Source organism: Dasypus novemcinctus, chromosome 21 (assembly GCF_030445035.2).
Source record: "Dasypus novemcinctus isolate mDasNov1 chromosome 21, mDasNov1.1.hap2, whole genome shotgun sequence".
Classification (NCBI taxonomy): Eukaryota; Metazoa; Chordata; class Mammalia; order Cingulata; family Dasypodidae; genus Dasypus; species Dasypus novemcinctus.
This window is the reverse complement of record NC_080693.1, coordinates 68,146,533-68,167,486: the sequence shown is the minus strand read 5'-3', so window position 1 is coordinate 68,167,486 and position 20,954 is coordinate 68,146,533. Positions and strand designations below refer to the sequence as shown.

The 20,954-nt window shown below is 36.9% G+C and overlaps 1 protein-coding gene across 14 annotated transcripts in view; it reads right to left on the bottom strand.

Moving 5' to 3' along the window:
* Positions 1–20,954, bottom strand: part of TANC2 (tetratricopeptide repeat, ankyrin repeat and coiled-coil containing 2) — a 593,508-nt gene that overhangs the window by 166,397 nt on the left and 406,157 nt on the right. For all 14 annotated transcript variants that reach the window (XM_071210733.1, XM_071210734.1, XM_071210737.1 and 11 more), the window contains one exon: positions 11,675–11,938. In XM_071210733.1, the coding sequence (XP_071066834.1) occupies positions 11,675–11,938 (264 nt within the window). The remainder of the gene's footprint in view (positions 1–11,674; positions 11,939–20,954) is intronic.

Here is a 20,954-nt window from a genome sequence, read left to right as displayed (position 1 = left end):
GTGAGAGTACCCTAACACAGTAAATGTGATTAATCCTATTGAATGGTATGCTTGGAGTGGTTGAAGTGGGAAGTTTGTTTTTCCCACATTAAAAAAAAAAAAAGAAAAAAAGAATGAGCAACTAAAGAGACAATGACAATTAAATGCAATATTTGATCCTGAACAGGACTTAATAAGGAAGAAGTGGCTCAAAGGGACATTATTGGGATATATGGGAAAAAATTGGATTATAGACTGTGTTACATCAATGTTACATTTCTTGCACTGGGTAACTGCTCTTAAGGTGTTTAGATAAGTCAATATCCTTGTTCTTACAAAATATACATTGCAATGTTAAGTATTCTGGAACATGAGATATACAATCTATACTCAAGAGTCCAGAAAATAGATATATTGATAGAAAATGGTTTGGCAGTTTCCTAAAATCTTAAAAATAAATTTATCATATGATCCAGCAATTCCACTCCTAGGTATCTATCCAAGAAAAATGAAAATATATATTCAGCCCAAGACCTGCACATGCATGTTCATAGCAGCATTATTCACAATAGCCAAAAAGTAGAAACAACCTAAATGTCTACTGACCGATAAATGGATAGACAAAATGTGATATATCTACACAATGGAATACTATTTGCCAATAAAAAGGAATGGGCTACTTATTCACACTATGTCGTGGATGAACCTCAAAAACATTATGGCAAATGAAACAAGTCAGACACAAATGACTACATATTGTATGATTCCATTTATATAAAACATCCAGAAAAGATAAATCTATAAAGATATAAAGCAGATTAGTAGTTGCTTGGGGCTGGGAATAGGATTAACATTAAATGGACATTAGGGATCTTATTGGGGTGATGAAAAATGTTCTAAAATTGATTTATGGTGATGGTTGCACAACTTGGTAAATTAAAATTTTAATTTAAATTTTTGGTAAAACTAAAAATTATTGAATTATACATTTGAATGGGTAAATTTTGGGTAAAAAACCATAATTGATATCTAAATTATGGTTTTAAAAATATAAATAAAATTTACTTGGAGACTGCTGCTTGAGGACTTTGATCTACCACTGAACTATGGTTGAAATTATGATTTCCGGCCACTTTGAGTACTAATCTTAGGTTTATACTCTCAATAAAATGGAAAACTTTAGGTAAATCATCCATTTGTTAAAGTTCTGAGGTTATTTTTAATCAATACTAAAAACAAGTATTTCAGATAAAAATCTAATTCTGTCTTCTAGGACTGCTATTTCTAAACAAAAGGGAAGGGAAAAATCCATCTGGAAAGACAGAAAGCCTAAATATAATTTTATGTATTTTTAAAATTGAGATTTATATTCAACCTCCTTAGGACTGCTGAATCGTCTTCCACAGTGGCTGGAGCATTCTATATTCCCACGAACAGTGTATAAGCATTCCTATCTCCCAGTGTATAAGTCTAATAGGTGTGAAATAGCTCATTGTAATTTTGATTTGCATTTCCCTAATTGCTAGTGATGTTGAATATTTTTTCATTTGTTGCTTTGCCATTTGTATTTCTTCTTTGGACAGATGGCTTTTCAAGTCTTTTGCCCATTTTTTAATTAGATAGTTTGTCTTTCTATTGTTGAGTTGTATACCCTCCTTATATATCATGGTTATTAAACCCTTATCTATTATGTGATTGCCAAACATTTTCTCCCATTGAGTTGGCTGCCTTTTCACCCTTTTGACAAAGTCCTTGGAGTTGCAAAAGTACTGAATTTTGAGGAGGTCCCATTTATCTATTTTTCCTTCTGTTGCTCTTGCTTTGGCTGTAAGGTCTAAGAAACTACTGCCTACCACAAGATCTTGAAGATATTTTCCTACATTCTTCTAGGAGTTCTATGGTGGTTGTTTTTATAGTTAGGTCCTTGAGCCATTTTGAGTTAATTTTTGTATAAGGTGTGAGATAGGGGTCTCCTTTCTTTCTTTTGGATATGGCTACCCAGTTCTCCCAGCACTATTTTTTAATAGACTGTTCTGGCCTAATTGGGTGGGCTTAACAGCCTTGTCAAAAATCACTGGACTGTAGATGTGAAGGTTAATTTCTGAGTTCTTTATTTATTTGCTTATTTGTTGATTTATTTCTCACCCCTCCCCCCCATTGTCTGTTCTCTGTGTCCATTTGCTGTGTGTTCTTCTGTGTCCATTTGTATTCTTGTCAGTGGCACCAGGAATCCGTGCCTCTTTTTTGTTGTGTCATCTTGCTGTGTCAGCTCTCCGTGTGTGCAGTGCCACTCCTGGGCAGGCTGCACTTTTTTTGCATGGGGTGGCTCTCCTTGCAGGGTGCACTCCTTGCGTGTGGGGTTCCCCTACGTAGGGGCATCCTTGCGTGGCACGGCACTTCTTGCACGCATCAGCACTGCGCGTGAGCCAGCTCACTGCATGGGTCAAGAGGCCCTGTGTTTGAACCCTGGACCCTCCATATGGTAGGCAGATGCTCTATCAGTTGAGCCAAATCTGCTTCCCAATTTCTGAGTTCTTGATTCAGTTCCATTGGTCAATCTGTCTGCCGTTACGCCAGTACCATGCTTTATTTTATTTTTAACCACTGTAGCTAAGTAGTATGCTTTAAAATGAGGAAGTGAGAGTCCTCTAACTTCATTCTTCTTTTTTAAGACATTTTTGGCTATTCAGGGTCCCTTACACTTCCATATAACTTTTTGGCTTTTTTATTTCTGCAGAAAAGGCTATTGGGATTTTTACTGGAATTGTATTGAAATCTGTAAATTAGTTTGGGTAGAATTGACATCTTAACAATATTTAGTCTTCCAACCCATGGATATGGAATGCCCTTTTCCATTTATTTAAGTCTTCTTCAGTTTCTTTTAGCAATGTTTTGCAGTTTTCTGAAAGGTCTGTTAGGCCTTGGGTAAGTTTATTCCTAAATACTTGATTTTTTAATCACTATTATAAATTGAATTTTTTTCTGATTTCCTTCTCAGAATGCACATCAATAGTGTATAGAAATGTTGTTGATTTTTGCATATTAATCTTGTATCCTGCCACTTTGCTGAACTTGTCCATTAATTCTAGTGGCTTTGTTGTGGATTTTTCAGGATTTTCTAGATATAGGATCATGTCATCAGCGAATAGAGAAGTTTTACTTCTTCCTTTCCTATTTGGGTATCTTTTATTATTTTGATTATACACTTTGGTATGTGAATATATATCAAAATATATCTCAATAGAACTGCTTAATAAACAAATAAATAATTGTGCAAGAATAGCCAGAAATAGCAGCTGTGAACAGCAGGGGAAAGAAAGATTGAGAAGTGAGGATTTTTCTTGTCTGTTTCCTGTTTATTATTATTGAAATAATGAAATGCTTTAATAATGACTGAAGTGATGAATGTACAACTATATGATTATACTAAATACCATTGATTATATACTTTGGAAAAATTGTATGCTTTATTAATGTGTATCAATAAAACTGATTTGTTTAAAAGACTGAGATTTATATATATGAGGTAGGTAAATCTTAAGTGTATAGCTCAGTAGTTATACATACCTGTATATATAACTTGAACCATTCAGTTCAAGATACAGAACATTTCCAACACCCCAAAAGGCTCACTTCTGCCCCCTTTCAATTGATATTCCCTACAAAGGTAACCACTACTTGGATTTCTATAATCATAGAGATGCCATAGTTTTGCCTGTTTTTCTGAACTTCATATAAATGTATATACTTAATACAGTATGCATTCTTTTGGGTAGGACTTTTTTTGCTCAATATCATATTTGTGAAATTTATATTGTTGCCTGTAGCAGGAGTACATTTTTTTTCACTGCTGTTTATAATTTATTTATCTATTTCAAAATTGATGGACATTTCAGTGGTTTTCAGTTTGGGGCTATTCTGAATGATTACACTTGATATGAACATTCTTACACGTATCTTGGTGAACATAAGCACTGGTTTTTCATAAACATTCCATCCAGGAGTGGAACTGCTACATTTTAGGGAACATGGATGAACAGCTTTAAGCATCTTTAATAAGATCTTGCCAACAGCTTTCCAAAGTCATAGTACCAATTTATTAATATGCTCCCACCAGTATGTATGACAATTTTAATTGCATCACATCACCGCCAACACTTGGCATTCTATTCCTTTTTATTCAATGGATATAGTCATAGTGGTATCTCATTGTCAAGAACTGTGAAGGGTTAAAGATATCACCCTGCTTACAAGCTATCTAGCCTGGAGTTGAAGGAAGAGATGAGGCTTCTAGGTCAGAAATGAAGGACAGTTTATTATTCAAATCAACAGCAACAGACAGTAGCAAAAAATAATTTGTACCAGTTTCCTGAACCCTAATTCCTTCCAGTTCAAATGAAGAGGGCTAGAAGATACCTGCACAAGCAGAGTTGTATTACAAAAGAAGAGCCCTCTGACTCTAGCTTAGTTTCAGTTTTCTAAGATTTTATATGAATGGAATCATATAGTATGCACTCTTTTAAATGACTCCTTTCACTCAACATCATAAAAATTATTTTTTTAAGATTTATTTTTATTTATTTCTCTCTCCTCTCCCCCCCACGGTCGGCTCTCTGTGTCCATTCACTGTGTCTTCTGTGTCCGCTTGCATTATGGTCAGGCAGCATTGGGAATCTGTGACTCTTTTTGTTGCATCATCCTGCTGCATCAGCTCTCCGTGTGTGCAGCGCCACTCTTGGGTGAGCTAAGCTTTCTTTGCACAGGGCAGCTCTCCTTGTGGGGAGCACTCATTATGCGTGGGGAAGCCCTGTGGCATGGCACTCCTTGTGCACGGCAGCTCTGCCTGTGGGCCAGCTCACCACACGGACCAGGAGGCCCCGGGTACTGAACCCTGGACCTCCTATATGGGAGGCGGATGATCAATTGAGCTATATCTGCTTCCCCATATTTATTTTGATATTTATACATGTTGAATGTCGGAGTCGATGGACCCGAGGGTATCAGGAATGAAAAACAAAGAAAGATTGGGTTCAGGGGATCTGCGAGCATTGAAGCCTCAAGCTCATCAGACAAGTTTATTAATCTCAGGGGCTTCTTTATATGCCCCAAGCAATTGTGAGAACCAGCAACTATTCTAGCTAATTATTCCCATTACCTCATTCTAAATAACACAGTGCACAGTGGATAGTTACCAAAGCTCATAATGTTCTATTATATTATTAAAACAAATATACTCATTAATCTTGTTGCCCAGGTTACTTGAGATATCAAGCCTGGGTTCTGCTGGAATGTTATGTTTCCCAGAGAGATTAGTCACCTGTACATATATCTCTAGGGACAGCATGATCCAGTGGTCAGAAAGTAACTTGCTTCCATGGAAACAACATGCCTTTGTTTCCCACAGTTGAGGTATCCATTGTTCATTCCCTTTTATTACTGATTATTCCCTTGTATGAATATAATTTGCTTATCTATTTACTTGTTGGTGGGTATTTGGGATGTGTCTAAGTATGCCAGGGCTGCTATAACAATACCACAAACTGGCTGGCTTAAATGATAGGAATTTATTGGCTTGCTGTTTAAGAGACCAGAAGTCCAAAATTAAGGTATCAGCAGGCAATGCCTTCTCCGAAAGCAATTCTCCATTTCATGCCAATCTGACTCCTTTTCTCTCCTCCTCATTTCTACTCCTCCGGCTCAGTTGTCTGTCTCTCTCTAGATTTCTTCTCCTTATAAAGACTCCAGTCAGATTAGATTAAGACTCAGTATGATTCAATTTGGCCTCATCTCAATAGTATCTTCAGAGATCCCATTTACAAATGAGTTCATGCCTACAGGATTAGGGGTTAGGACTTGAACATGTCTTATGAGGCACATGATACAATCCCCAACAGGATGTTTAATGTCCTTGGCTATTAAAAATAAAGCTGCTGTGATCATTTGAACACGTTTGTAAGGACATATACTTTTACTTTCCTTATATAAATACTATCTGGTGACTTCATGAATCATATTATATTATAATAATATATATGGTTATATATTGTATACTATACATACAAGGTAGATATATGTATAAAATATTTATATACTAAAGACTCATAAGAAATATTAACCTTTGGAGAGAGGTACTTGGCAGAATGGGAAGAACAGCTTTTATTTTTCCTCTTGTACTTTTTGCTTGTATTTGAATTATACATATCATGTAATATATATGAATCTTTAATTTCTAGAATATGTCAGCAGTTACTACTGGACAAAGGTTATGGCTTATTATTTTAGTTTTTCTTCTTGCACCTCTCTGTATTTAAAAAAAACTTTAAAAATGTTATTTTTTTAAAGGTTAAAAAAAGGGGAAACAAATCTAAAGCCACTCTCTCCACTCATAGTGAACTGTGACAAAGTCTTCAATTAGGCAGTTCCCTATCTGTAATTCTACACAACAGCCCAGAAGCCTCTCCCTTTTTCTCTCTCTCTTTTATTTTTTAGGAGGTACTGGAGATTGAACCTAGGACCTCGTACATGTGAAGCAGGTACTCAACCACTGAGCTACATTTCTTCCCCACAGCAGACACAGCAGACTTTTAACTATATATTTTCCATAACTCCAGGCTTTCCTCCTTTAGACTCGCCGGTATGGATGGGCATGGCCATTACAGTTATCTTTCTAAACTGAAGATTTGATAGTCTGTTGAGTACTATTCACTACTAACAAGATAAAGCCAACACATCACTGGAGCATGTAAGGTCTTTTGCATTATCTTTCAATGTCATCTACCATTCCTTCCTGTGTCCCAGGTTCTATTCATGCAGAGATACTAATAATGTGCCAAGCTCTTTAACTTCTTGGTACCCTTCTCTTCTTTTTGTCTTCTTGGTGAATTTTTTTTTTTAAAGATCTCTCTCTCTCTCTCCCCCCTTCTCCCCACCCCCCACCCCGGTTGTCTGTTCTCTGTGTCTATTTGCTGCATCTTCTTTGTCTGCTTCTGTTGTTGTCAGTGGCACGGGAATCTGTGTTTCTTTTTGTTGCATCATCTTGTTGTGTCAGCTCTCCATGTGTGCGGCACCATTCTTGGGCAGGCTGCACTTTCTTTCACGCTGGGCAGCTCTCCTCACAGGGCACACTCCTTGCGCGTGGGGCTCCCCTACGTGGGGGACACCCCTGTGTGGCACCGCACTCCTTGCGCGCATCAGCACTGTGCGTGGGCCAGCTCCACACGGGTCAAGGAGGCCTGGGGTTTGAACCGTGGACCTCCCATGTGGTAGACAGATGCCCTAACCACTGGGCTGAGTCCACTTCCCATTCCTGGTGAATTCTTACTCATCCTCTGTGATGCTTTGTATTCCTCTTTACCCCACTCTCTCCCTTTGCAAGTAGATACTTCCTTCTGTTACTATAATACTTAATAAATTATTGTATCATTTTCAGCATTTATCATATTGTAGCTGAAAATGTTAATAGCAGCAGTGCATGTCAATTAGAATTTCTTCCTGTAGTTCTCCCTAACATTCATCTCTTAATATTTGCTATTATCTGCTCCAGTCACTGTTCCAATGGATATGCAAAAATTTACTGAAGTACAACTATAACCACAACTATGTTGGTACCTATAAGTAGCAAAGTTGCTGTCAGTTAACAAAGGTGAGAGGTAGTAGTTTAGAAGCCTGAAAAATTCACAAATTATATGACAATTCTCTACAAGCTGACCACAATTAAAATGACTTATGACTGAACTAAAATATCTGCTCTAATAAGCTTAAATTCTAAATAAACAAACCGTACAACTCATGTAATGGAAGAAATAACATACATTTCATTTGATTAGATGTTGCTTGCCTTGTAAAGTCTACTTTTCTCCTAATCTTTCTCCTTACCCCCGTTCTTTTCTTCCTTCTTTTTTTTACATATTTCAAATGTTATATTTATCTTGTGATTAAAATACTTGGTACAGATCTTGGTTCTGTTCTCTGAAATAGTTGCTCGGCCAGTTCCTTCAATATCTTTTAAAGATTAGAGAAATAATTGGTAACTTACTAATACTTCTTCTGATGGCTGTTCTATGCCAGTTTCAGGAAAGAATGGTGTTAGAGAGCGTTAGGAGGCAGGGAGGGAAGAAGTAAACCAAGCTAATTGGTATATGAGTTCTGGACATCTCTTGGTAAGCCCTGAGGTTAGCATATTTTACGATGAAATAACAGATTTCTGCAGATATTACTGCTAAGGAAGGACAAAGTACTGTTTGATTCTTCAATAAACTAAAAAGAGGAGAAGAGAAGACTGGAAGAAACACATTAAGAGACTTCACTACCACCATCCTGAAAATTTCTAAGTTCTGGAAACTTGGACTTCAGACTTATATACAGATGACCTATTTATTATTGGTCACTGTCTATGTAACACACTGATGAGAAAAGTCTAGCTAAATGAACACTATAGAAACTTAAGAAGAAAACAAAACAAAACTTAAGGGCAAATTTCAGCCATGTCCTTTCCATGGAATTATTTAATTTCTGATTCTTCCTGAAATTTATATGAACTTACGTGAAAAACATGACAAAATGACACTTTTCCACAAAATCTAAAACAATTTGTTTTCCTATTCCTATGCACGGCTAATATTATCTATGAGATGTATGGGTAAGAGATGCCTTGGACCAGATGACTAAGGGTGCTAGTTTAAGGTTCTACAGCAGGGTTGGGATTTTACGACAGCAAATATTTTATTTAGGCTTGTGGGCTATATGGTTTCTGTTACAACTACTTAACTCTGTTGTTATAATACAAAAGCAACCATAAATAAACAAATGAACATGGCTGTATTCCAATAAAACTTTGAGTGGCCAGATTTGGCTCATGGGCCATAGTTGGCTGATTTCTAGTTTTAGAGAAGTAGAAAATTATTTTTATTGTTTGTTGGTTTGGTTTTTGCTCTTTTCAACACAAATAAATTTATATATATTGCTTAGCTTTGCTTACATAGCCAATTGTTGGGAAATAATGATAAATGCAATTTCTGTATTCCATATATTAAAGAGAACTATAGAATATGATTCTGGAAGAAATGAGATATTGAGATATTTGTAGTAAGTCCAAAATTGTTTTGTGACTGGGCTACACTACCATTTCATGCAGATCATGCTTTCTCTAAATGAAGGTCCCCCACTCCACTTTTTTTTTTTTTTTTTTTTGGTAATCCCTCCCATAAGAAGAGTATTCCCTATGGCAGTAGAATAAAAAAATACCATTACATTACTAGCTACATTGTTTGTTTTTAGAGCAGCTTTCACAGATTGGTTGATTCATTCATATATTTGTTAATTAGGTCGTTCAACAAAAAATTATGGAGTATCTACTGGAGTATTTTCAATTCCTAATCTCAGAAAGTTTATAATCTTGTAGGCAGATCAACACACACATATATAATAACCATATAAAATATAAGGTAGACTACTGCCAAAACAAAAAAACAAAAAGGATACATAAAAAGTACTAGGATAGTCTAGAGGAGGGAGAATCACTTGTGCTGAGAGGCTCCATAAAGGAGAAGATTTTGAGTTTTGCCTGGAAAGCTGGCTAGGAATTAGATGGAGATGGTTTGGTAATTGCCTCATGGCTTATTATTTACTAAGTAATGGTTAGTTGTATATAGTTCTGATGGCTTTTCTGAGACAAATAGCAAAATATATGGTTAGTTATATATAGTTCTGATGGCTTTTTTGAGACAAATAGCAAAATATTAAATGAGCTAAGACTTGGTTGTTCCATTTCCTTTTCCCACAATCCATTCAGTTTTGGCACCACTCTGAAGGTGCAGGATAGGACAAAGGAGGGAAAACTTGGCTAATTCAGAGGGAGAACAATTTTTGGGTGTGTATGGGACTAAGGAAAGTCTGAGAAAGGGCAGTAGAACTTTTAAGGAAATGAGAAGGTCCTTGATTAATGAGCTGAAGAAAGGTTCTAAGGGATACATATAAAATGAACAGGTAGCTGTAAAGAAAAGGGGTAGTGCAGAATGTTAATGTTGTTAAGTAGTGATAGGGACTCACAGCCCTGAACTGACATACTTTAAAAAAAATTTTTAGGAGGTACCAGGGTTTGAACACAGGACCTCATACATGGGAAGCTGGTGCTCAACCACTGAGCTGCATCCATTCCCCTGACATACTTCATTGAGAATGCATGGTCAACTCATTGAAACAAAGATTCAGTTTCCTGCTAAGTACTCAGTGCCTTTCTCAAATAATAGAGTCAGAGTTTTCTTAGAAGTCATTCCAGCATAGTTAGGAAGGTAAATTGAGATGAACTTTTAAGGTTTGTAGCTATAATTCCCCACTTATAGGTAAGCAAGGATTCACATGCTTGTTTTCCAGACTCACTTTGACTGACACCATTCAAAACAGAGCATTTTAAGATTCTACTAATATGACATGGTAGAGTTGGGAATCAAAACATTTAGAAGGACTTGAGAGAAAATTTGCTGTCAATATGTAAAAGTGCAAAATCATCTGTAGCTACTGATCTTCCAGATTTAGCATCCCCCCCATCACACCTGGTGATAAATGCTGATGGTATTCCAGAGGCAGAAATAAAGAGTAACGGTTTTTTAAAAGTAGGAAAGGAAAATGGAAATGGCAAAAGCACCATGCTATCATTTGTGTAGCATAAGAAATTACAACTGGGAAATAAGAGCTCTTGACCAAACTTAGGGTTTTATTATTCTGCATCAGTGAATAAAACTATCCAGCCATTTTTCAAGCTAAGAATGACAAACATAACTTTTATTTTGTAGCCTGGATAAAGTCTACTGTGATGTTGCATTTGAAAATGTCAGCATGTCCACTATTTCCTGATCTGAGTTATTAAATTGCACCTTAGTGGTATAAAAATATCACTTGACATCATATTGACAGCAATTCTGCAGAGCTGCTAAAGAATAATGACTCCATATTTTACTCACTTAACTTTCTGTATCATTTCTATATGACTGAGATTGCTAGTGGCTTTTTGGTTACTATTTAGAAATGTAGGTACCATTCTGAAAAGATTGAGTCCTGGAATGGTGAAGCGAATTCTTGCCTACCTGACACTTGCTCAAACCATGGATGATGATTTCTGGTAATATAAATTATACTGAAAAACGCTTTGATTTAATATTATTTTTTAAAACTTAAATCTCTGAAAACTAAAACCTCAAGCTAAAATTCTTTCAAAGATCTCCGATGTTAGAAAAAAAGACACTTAGTAGTTTCCCAATATACTTTATAGGCTCTATTTATGATTTTATGTGATTTTATACATTTTGGAAGCAGAACTAACATTACTTGAAGAAGATGAGCCTTCTTCAGGTTCAAAAAAACATACAGAAGAGCAGATGTGGCTCAAACAGTTGGGTGCCCACCTCCCACAAGAGAGGTCCTGGATTTGGTTCCCAGTGCCTCCTAAAGAAGACTGGCAGACATAATGAACAGACAATGAGTGGACACAATGATCAGAGACAATGAACAGACACAACGAGCAGACTGATGAGGGAACCATATTGGGGGGAGAGGAGGAGATATACACAGCTATTGAATATGAAAGAATAGCTTAGGTAAAGAAGATGAATGTAACATTTAAACACTGTCAGAGAAGGACTTATTTTCATTTCAGTGTATATTCCAGTCAAAAGAAATAGTTATTTTTAAGAAACCTTACCTGCTACTGAATTTGGCCGTGGCATAAGATATAATGGAATGGACTGTACTGACTGTGACAAAACTGTTTCCAAATTCCTCTCTGGGATCTTATTCAGACTGTAGGTGGATGCTGTCATGTTTTCATCAACTCGATATAAACAGGAGTCCATGCTGGATTTTTGAGACTGCCAAGGTTTTAGGTTTCCTCCAGGTCCTAATTCTTTACTGCTTTCCCCAACATACTTCGTGCGTTCCACGTTTTCAGAATAGCTTGTTAATGTAGCTGGAAAAAGTAAAAAGAGTATAATGTATTAAACAAAACAAACTAGAGATTAGCATGTTTATGACCACCCAAATTCATTAGATAGTGAGAATATTACTATTATACTATCTAATCACTGATTAGATACTAGCCACTGATAATCATTTCATTTCCATCATTAAATTTAAGTAATTAAAACCAAACCATATCTCTCACATACATTTATTTTAACAATTCTATTTATTTTTAATTTTTTAAAAGAACACAATTTTTTTTTTTTAAGATTTATTTTTTATTTATTTCTCTTCCCTTCCACCCCCTGGTTGTCTGCTCTCTGTGTCCACTCGCTGTGTATTCTTCTGTGACTGCTTCTATCCTTATCAGCGGCACTGGGAATCTGTGTTTCTTTTTGTTGCGTCACTTTTTGTGTCAGCTCTGTGTGTGTGTGGCGCCATTCTTGGGCAGGCTGCACTTTCTTTCACACTGGGTGGCTCTCCTTAAAGGGCACACTCCTTGCGCGTGGGGCTCCCCTACGTGGGGGACACCCCTGAGTGGCACGGCACTCACTCCTTGAGTGCATCAGCACTGCACATGGGCCAGCTCCATATGGGTCAAGGAGGCCTGGGGTTTGAATCACGGACCTCCCATGTGGTAGGCGGATGCCCTATCCATTGGGCCAAGTCCCAACAATTCTATTTAAATAAGCTAAACAAATTCATAAATTTCAGACCTACACCAGTTAAAATTTCATGATTAAAATTTATTTAGATTTATAACACTACAGAATCATAAGAATGATAATAAAGGAAAAATTGCAACATGGAAGTTTATCAGTTTCTTCCAAGTCAAAGTATTTTAATAAACTTTAACACATACATTTTTCATACATTATCTGACTTCTTAAAATGTTAATATTCATCAAAATCAGAGTAGTCAGGATTTTAAGTAAAGTGTATATTAGTTTGGGTAAGCTCAAATATTAATACCAAAAATTATATCTGACTTTTTGGATTATAGTTTTTCTGATTTGCCTGTTCATGTTCCCTGCTTACTTTTTCAACTGGATAAACAACCTTTTACTATTTACAGGCATACTCTTTTTATCGTTCTTCATTTTATTATGCTTTGCAGATATTGCATTTTTTACAAATTGAAGGTTTGTGGTCAACCTGCTTTGAACAAGTCCATTGGTACCATTTTTCCAAAAGTATGTGTTCACTTCTTATCTCTCTGTCACATTTTGATAATTCTCAAAATATTCAAACTTTGTGTGATCTTAGATGTTACTATTGTAATTATGTGGTACCATGAGCCACACATCCATATAAGATGGCAAACAACTGACAAATGCTGTTTGTGTTCTGACTGCTTCACCATTCCCTTGTCTTGCTCTCTTCCCACAGGTCTCCCTATAAGACATAATATTGAAATTAGACCAATTAATAATCCTACAATGGTATCTAAGAGTTCAAGCAAAAGGAAGAGTTCATCACTATGGCCAACTTCATTATTGACTTATTTTAAGAAATTGCCACAGCCACCACAACCTTCAGTAACTACCACCCTGATCAGTCAGCAGGCATTAACATCAATGCATGACCTCCCACCAGTAAAAAGATTATGACTTGCTGAAGGTTCCAATGATGGAGAGCATGAAGTATTTTTTTTTTTTAAAGATTTATTTCTCCTCCCCTCCTCATTTTGGAGCTCATTGTCTGCTTTCTGTGTCCATTTGCTGTGTGTTCTTCTGTGTCTGCCTGACTTCTCTTTATGTGGCACCAGGAACTGATCCTGGGACCTTCCAGAGTGGGAGAGAGGTGCCCAATTTTTTACACCACCTCAGCTCACTGGTCTGCTGCATCTTTTATTATCTCTTCTCTGTCTCTCTTTTTGTTGCATCATCTTGCAGCACCATCTCTCTGTGAGGGCCAGCACTCCTGGGTAGGCCAGCATGCCGCGCAGGTCAGCATTCTGCGTGGGTCAGCTTGCCTTCACCAGAAGTTCCCAGGAATCAAACCCTGGACCTCCTATATGGTAGATGTGAGCAAAATCACTTGAGCCACATCTGCTTCCCAAGCATGAAGTATTTTTAAATTAAGATATGTACATTGTTGGTTTTTAAAAAAATATTTATTTCTCTCCCCGCCTTGTTGTTTCGTGCTCACGGTCTGCTCTCTGTGTCTGTTCGTGTGTGTGTGTCTTCTTTTTTGGGAGACACTGGGAACCAAACCTGGGACCTCCCATGTGTAAGAAAGGCATCCAATGGCTTGAGCCATCTTTGCCCGCATTTGCTGCGCTTCTCATTATGTTTCCTTGTTGTGTCTCTTCACTGCATCTTGTTGAATCAGCTTGCTGTGCTAGCCCGTGGCACTAGCTGTTGTGTTAGCTCACTGTCTTGCTCATTAGAAGTTACCAGGAACTGAAGCGGGGACTTCCCATGTGGTAGGCAGGTGCCCAACTGCTTGAGCCACATCTGCTTCCCTGTACATTGTTTTTAAAAAGACAATGTTATTGCATACATATTGGACTACAGTATAGTATAAATAAAACTTTTGTGATATTTGCTTTATTGCAGTGGTCTGGAACCAAACCCACAATATATCTCAGGTATTCCTGTATTGTTAAATATTCTCTACATAAGGCTGTTAACATTCAAAACTCCTCATATACAAGGTAAATATTTTTCCCAAATGACTTTGGACTATAGTGATGTGTTTTCTTTGCTGAGTAGCAGTTTTGAATAATCATGTAGTAATTAACCAAACCTCTTCATAGTTCCTGAATTTTATGTTATGCTTAAAAAGTTATCCATTCTAAAATTATAAAATCATTTACCAGTATTTTCTTCTAATACTTTCATGGTGCCATTTTTTTATATTTAAATGTTTAATTCACCCAGATTTACTGTGTTGTAAGTTGTAAAGTATAGATCTAATTCACTTTTTTTCAAATAATTATACATTTTCAAGCCATTTACTGAGTCCTCTGGTCCACTGATCTTTTCTTTTATAAGGTCTGATATGTTAATTCCATCTAATGTATGTTTCATTCCAGATACTATATTTTTCATATCTAAAAGTTTAATTTTGTTTTCTATTATATCTTCCATCTCTCTATTTCTCATGTTCATGCTTCCTTCTAGTTTTTAAAACACATGGAGCATATTTATAGGCGCTATTTTGATATCCTCTCTGCCATTGCTGTCATTTTCATATGTGGGAGGTTTTTCTCCATTTTAATGATTTTTCTCCTGGTCATGGGTCATATTTATCTGCTTCTTGGAGGCTTGGTAATTTTTGATTTGGTAGGTACTAGCTAGACATTTTATTTTTTTAAAAGATTATTTATTTCTTTATTCCCCTGATCCCCCACCCCCGTTGTTTTGTGCTTGCTGTCTGCTCTCTGTGTCTGTCTGTTGTGTGCTTGTCTTCATTTTAGGAGGGACTGGGAACCGAACCCAGGACCTCCCATGTGGGAGGGAAGAGCCCAATGGCTTGAGCCACCTCCACTCCCACTCGTGTCTTTCATTGTGTCTCTTTGTTCAGTTAGTTTGCTGTGCCAGCCTGTCGTATCAGCTTGCCATCTTGCTCATCTTCTTTAGGAGGCACTGGGAATGTTCATGAACCCAGTACCTCCCATGTGGTAGGCAGTCACCCAACTGCTTGAGCCACAATGGCTTCTGGTACCAGACATTTTGATTGTTACATTGTTGGGTGCTGGATTTGTTGTTTAAATATTGTTGGCTTTTGTTTTGGTACACTGTTAAATGACCTGGATCCCTCTGATGCCTGCTTTATTGCCATAGTACCAGATAATGGTACCATGTACCAGGTTCCATTCCTGGTACCCCCTAAAAGCAAACAAAGATATAGGCTGACAGAATGGATAAAAAACATGAGCCATCCATATGCTGCTTCAACAAATTGTAGACCCAGGGCTACAATCCAGCTTAAGGTGAAAGGTTAGGAAATGATATTCTATGCAAACAGTAACCAGAAAAAGAGCAGAGTAGCTATACTAATATTGGACAAAACAGACTTCAAAGGCAAAAAAGCTGTCAGATACTGAAGGCCATTATAATTAATAAAAGGGCCAAGCCACCAGGAAGAAATAACAGTCATATATATCAATGTATCTAACCAGGGTGCCCCAAAATACATGAGGCAAACCCTGGCAAAACTGAAGGGAGAAACAGACATTTCTGCAATAATAGCTGGAGATTTCAACATGCCATTCACATCATTAGATAGAACAACTAGACAGAAGATCAACAAAGAGACAGAGAACTTCAACAATATGATAAACAAGCCAGACCTAACAGACATACACAGAAAGTTGCACCCAAAATCAACAGATTATACATTCTTCTCAAATGTTCATGGATCTTTCTTCAGGAGAGACCACATGCTAGGTCACAATACAAGTCTCAATAAATATAAAAAGATTTAAATTATACAAAGCACCTTCTCAGATTGTAATGGAATGAAATAGGAAATCAGTAATAGACAAGAAGGAGGGAAATTCACAAATGTGTGGAGGTTGAACAACTCCTAAAAAGTCAGTGGGTTAAAAAGAAACTACATGAAATCAGTAAATGTACTGAGACGAATGAAAATGAGAACACAACTTACCAAAACTAATGGGATGCAGTGAAGGCAGTACTGAGAGGAAAATTTATAGCCCTAAACACAGATATTAAAAAAGAAGACATAGAAAACGGACTTGGCCCAGCAGTTAGGCTGTCCGTCTACCACATGGGAGGTCCGCGGTTCAAACCCCGGGCCTCCTTGACCCGTGTGGAGCTGGCCCATGCGCAGTGCTTATGCGTGCAAGGAGTGCCGTGCCACGCAGGGGTGTCCCCCGCATAGGGGAGCCCCATGCGCAAGGAGTGCACCCATAAGGAGAGCCGCCCAGCGTGAAAGAAAGTGCAGCCTGCCCAGGAATGGCGCCGCCCACACTTCCCGTGCCGCTGACGACAACAGAAGCGGACAAAGAAACAAGACGCAGCAAATAGAAACAGAGAACAGACAACTGGGGGAGGGGGGAGAATTAAATAAAATAAATAAATCTTTAAGAAAAAAAAAGAAGACAGAGCTAAAATCAAAGATCTAACTGAGTAACAGGAGATACTACAAAAAAGAGCAAACCACTCCCAAAGCAAGCAGAAGGAAAGAAATAATAAAGATAAGAAATAAGTGAAATAAGTGAAATTCAGAACAGCAAAAACAACAACAACAAAACAGAAAAATCAACAAAATCAAAAGCTGGTTCTTTGAAAAGATCAATAAAATTGACGACCCCTAAGTAGACTACCAAATAAAAGAAGAAAGAAGATACAAATAAATAAAATCAGGAATGAAACAAGTGAAGTCACTTCTGACCCCAAAGAAATAAAAAGTATTATTAGAGGATATTCTGAGAAACTGTATGCCAATAAACTAGACAACCCAGATGAAATGGACAAAGTCCTAGAAATGCACAAACAACCTACACTGATGCTATGAGAAAGACAAGAACTTAACAAACCAATATTCTTTAAAGAGCTTACATCAATCATCAAAAATCTTCCAACAAAGGGAAGCCCAGGACTGGATGGCTTCAGAATTCTACCAAGTATTTTGAGAAGAACTAACACCAATCCTCTTTAAACTCTTCCAAAAAATTGAAGAGGAGAGAAAATTCCCCAGCACACTTATGAAGCCAGATAAAGACACGAAAAGAAAATTACAGACCAATCTCTCTAATGAATATAGACGCAAAAATTCTAAACGAAATACTTGCAAAAAGAATCTAACAGTATATCAAAAGAACAAGCTGGTTTTATTCCTGGTATGTAGGGGTGGTTCAACATAAGAAAATCAATTAATGTAATTGAATGGAAAAAAAAGAAACACCTGATCATCTCAATTGATGCAGAAAAAGCATTTGACAAAATCTAGCATTCTTTCATGATAAAAACACTTTGACAGATAGGAATAGAAGGAAAATTCCTCAATATGATAAAAGGCATATATAAAGAGCCCACAGTCAACACTGTACTCAATGGGGAAATGTTGAAAGCTTTACCTCTAAGATTGGGAACAAGACAAGGATGTCTGTTGTCAGCACTGTTAGTGAACATTTTACACAAGTTCTAGCTAGAACAATTAGACAAGGGAAAAAAAAGGCATCCAAATTGGAAAAGAAAAAGTAAAACTCTATTTGCAGATGACATGATCCTAAATTTAGAAAAATCTGAAATGTATACAATAAAGCTACTTAGGCTGATAAACGAGTTCAGCAAAGTGGAAAGATACAAGATCAACATACAAAAACAGTAATGTTTCTATATACTAGTATTGAAAAATCTGAGGAGGAAAGCAGGGAAAAAAAGTCCATTTACAATAGCAACAAAAAGACTCAAAAACCTAAGAATCAATTTAACCAAAGAAGTATAGGACCGACATGCAAAAAACTATAAAACAATGCCAAAAGAAACCAAGAAGACCTCAACAAATGGAAAGACATTCTGTGTTCATGGATTGGAAGATTAAATATTGAGAAGATGTCAATTCTACCAAAACTGATTTATAGATTCAATGCAATACCAAGCAAAATTCCAGCAGCCTACTTCACAGAATAGAAAAGGCAATTACCAAATTCATTTGGAAGGGAAAATGCACCCAAATAGCCAAAAGCATTCTAAAAAAGAAGAGCGATGTGGAAGGAATTTTACTGCCTTACCTTGAAACATATTACAAAGCTACAGTGGTCAAACAGCATGGTATTTGCATAATGATAAACAGATCAATCAGTGGAATATAACTGAGTATCCAGAAATAAACCCTCACCTCTATGGCTAACTGGTTTTTGACAAACCTACCAAAGCCATGGTAACGGGACGAAACAGTCTCTTCAACAAATGGTGCTGGCACAACTGGATATCCATAACCTAAAGAATGAAAGAGGACCCCTATCTCACACTCTATACAGGAATCAGCTCAAAATGGATCAAAGACCTAAATGTAAAAGTCTGAACCAAAGAATTGCTAGAAGAAAACGTAGGGAAACATCATAAAGACCTTGTGATAGGTGGTTGTTTCTTGGACCTTACATCCAAAGTACGAGCAACAAGAGGGAATTAGCACCTCCTCAAAATTAAACACTTTTGCATCTCAAAGGACTCTGTCAAGGGTGAAAAGGCAGCTGACTCAATGGGAGAAAATACTTGGAAATCACATATTTGATAAGGGTTTTATATTCATGGTATATAGGGAGATATCACAACTCAATAATAAAAAGACAAATGACCCAATTAAAAAATGGGCAAAAGGGCTCCATCAGCTGGGCTCCCGTCTACCACACGGGAGGCCCTAGGTTTGTGTCCCAGGGCCTCCTTGTGAAGGCAGACTCACCTGCATGCTGCGGAGAGTCGCTGGCTCACAAGTGCCATGGAGTGCCGACTCAGCAAGGTGATGCAACAAAAAGGGAGACAAGTAAAAACACAGAAGAGCGTGCCACGAATGGACACGAGAGAAAACAACAAGGCGCAGGGGCGGGGGAAATAAATAAAAAATAAATACAGAAACACAGAAGAACGAACACGGAATGGACACAGAGAGCAGACAGCAAGCAAGACTGAAAGCGGGGGGGATTTAAAAAAACAACCACAAAAAACGGGCAAAAGACCTGACCAGACATATGTCCAAAGAAGAAATACAAATGATTAAAAAAAAAACAAAAAAAAAAACATGAAAAAATATTCAATATCACTAGTGATTAGGGCAATGCAAATCAAATCTACAACGAGACATTTCATACATATTAGAATGGCCACTATTAAAAAGACAGAGAACTACAAGTGTTGGAGAGGATGTGGAACAATAGCAACACTTATTTACTGTTGGTGGGAATTGAGAATGGTACAGCCACTGTGGAGGACTGTTGAGCAGTTCCTAAAGAAGTTGCATATACATTTGCCACGTGACCCGGCAATACCACTACTGGTTATATACCCAGAAGAACTGAGAGCAGTGACACAAACATCTGCACACCAATGTTCATAGTGATGTTATACATGATTGCCAAAAGTAAGAAACAACCCAGGTGTCCATCAAACGATAAATGGATAAACAAACTGTGGTGCATTCACATGTAGGAATATTATGTAGCTGGAAGAAGAAATGAAGTCGTAAAGCATATGTCAGCATGGATGAACCTCGGTCACACATTATGTTGAGTGAAGCAAGCCAGACACAAAAGGACAAATATTGTCTGATTGTGCTACTATGAACTAAATATATTGTGTTATCTCATGGAGTTACTAACTCGAATATGGGTCACCAGAAAATAGAATGAGGTTAGAGAATGGAAAGCTGAAGGTTAACTTGCACAAATTGGTAAAAAGGATCTGTGTTAATCTTCGAAATGAATAGAAAAGGTGAAAAACCAACATGTTTTTAACTAGCAGTACTATTATGTGGGTATTAAAAGAGTTTAAAGGGAAAGTCTAAGGTCATGTACATTACTAAAAGGAAAGCTTAAAAAATGTAACATGGAATTGTATAGCAGAGTAAAACCATATGTGAAATATGAATATGGGTGAAATTGCATATGTAAGACTGTTTTTCTTTGAAATTGAACCAAAGCATATTAATACTACAAGATGTAAATATCAGACAAAAAAACCCCATTATTCTAAGTGAAAGAAACCAGACACAAAATACTATATATTGTATGATTCCACTTATAGAAAATGTAAATATAAATCAATTTATAAAGATGAAGTTTGATTAGTGATTATTTAGTACTGGGCAAGGAATACTAAGGGGTGTGGAGTTTTTCTTTTTGGAGTTAATAAAATTGTTCAAAAATTGTTTGTGCTGATGAATGCACAACATTGTTATTATACTAAAAGCCATTATTATACATTTTGGATAGATGGTATGGTATATGAATATATCTCAATAAAACTGCTAATAAATAAAGAATTGTGAAAGAATAGGCACAAACAGCAGCTACGTACAGAGGGGAAGCATAAAGAAATTGAGAGGTGAAT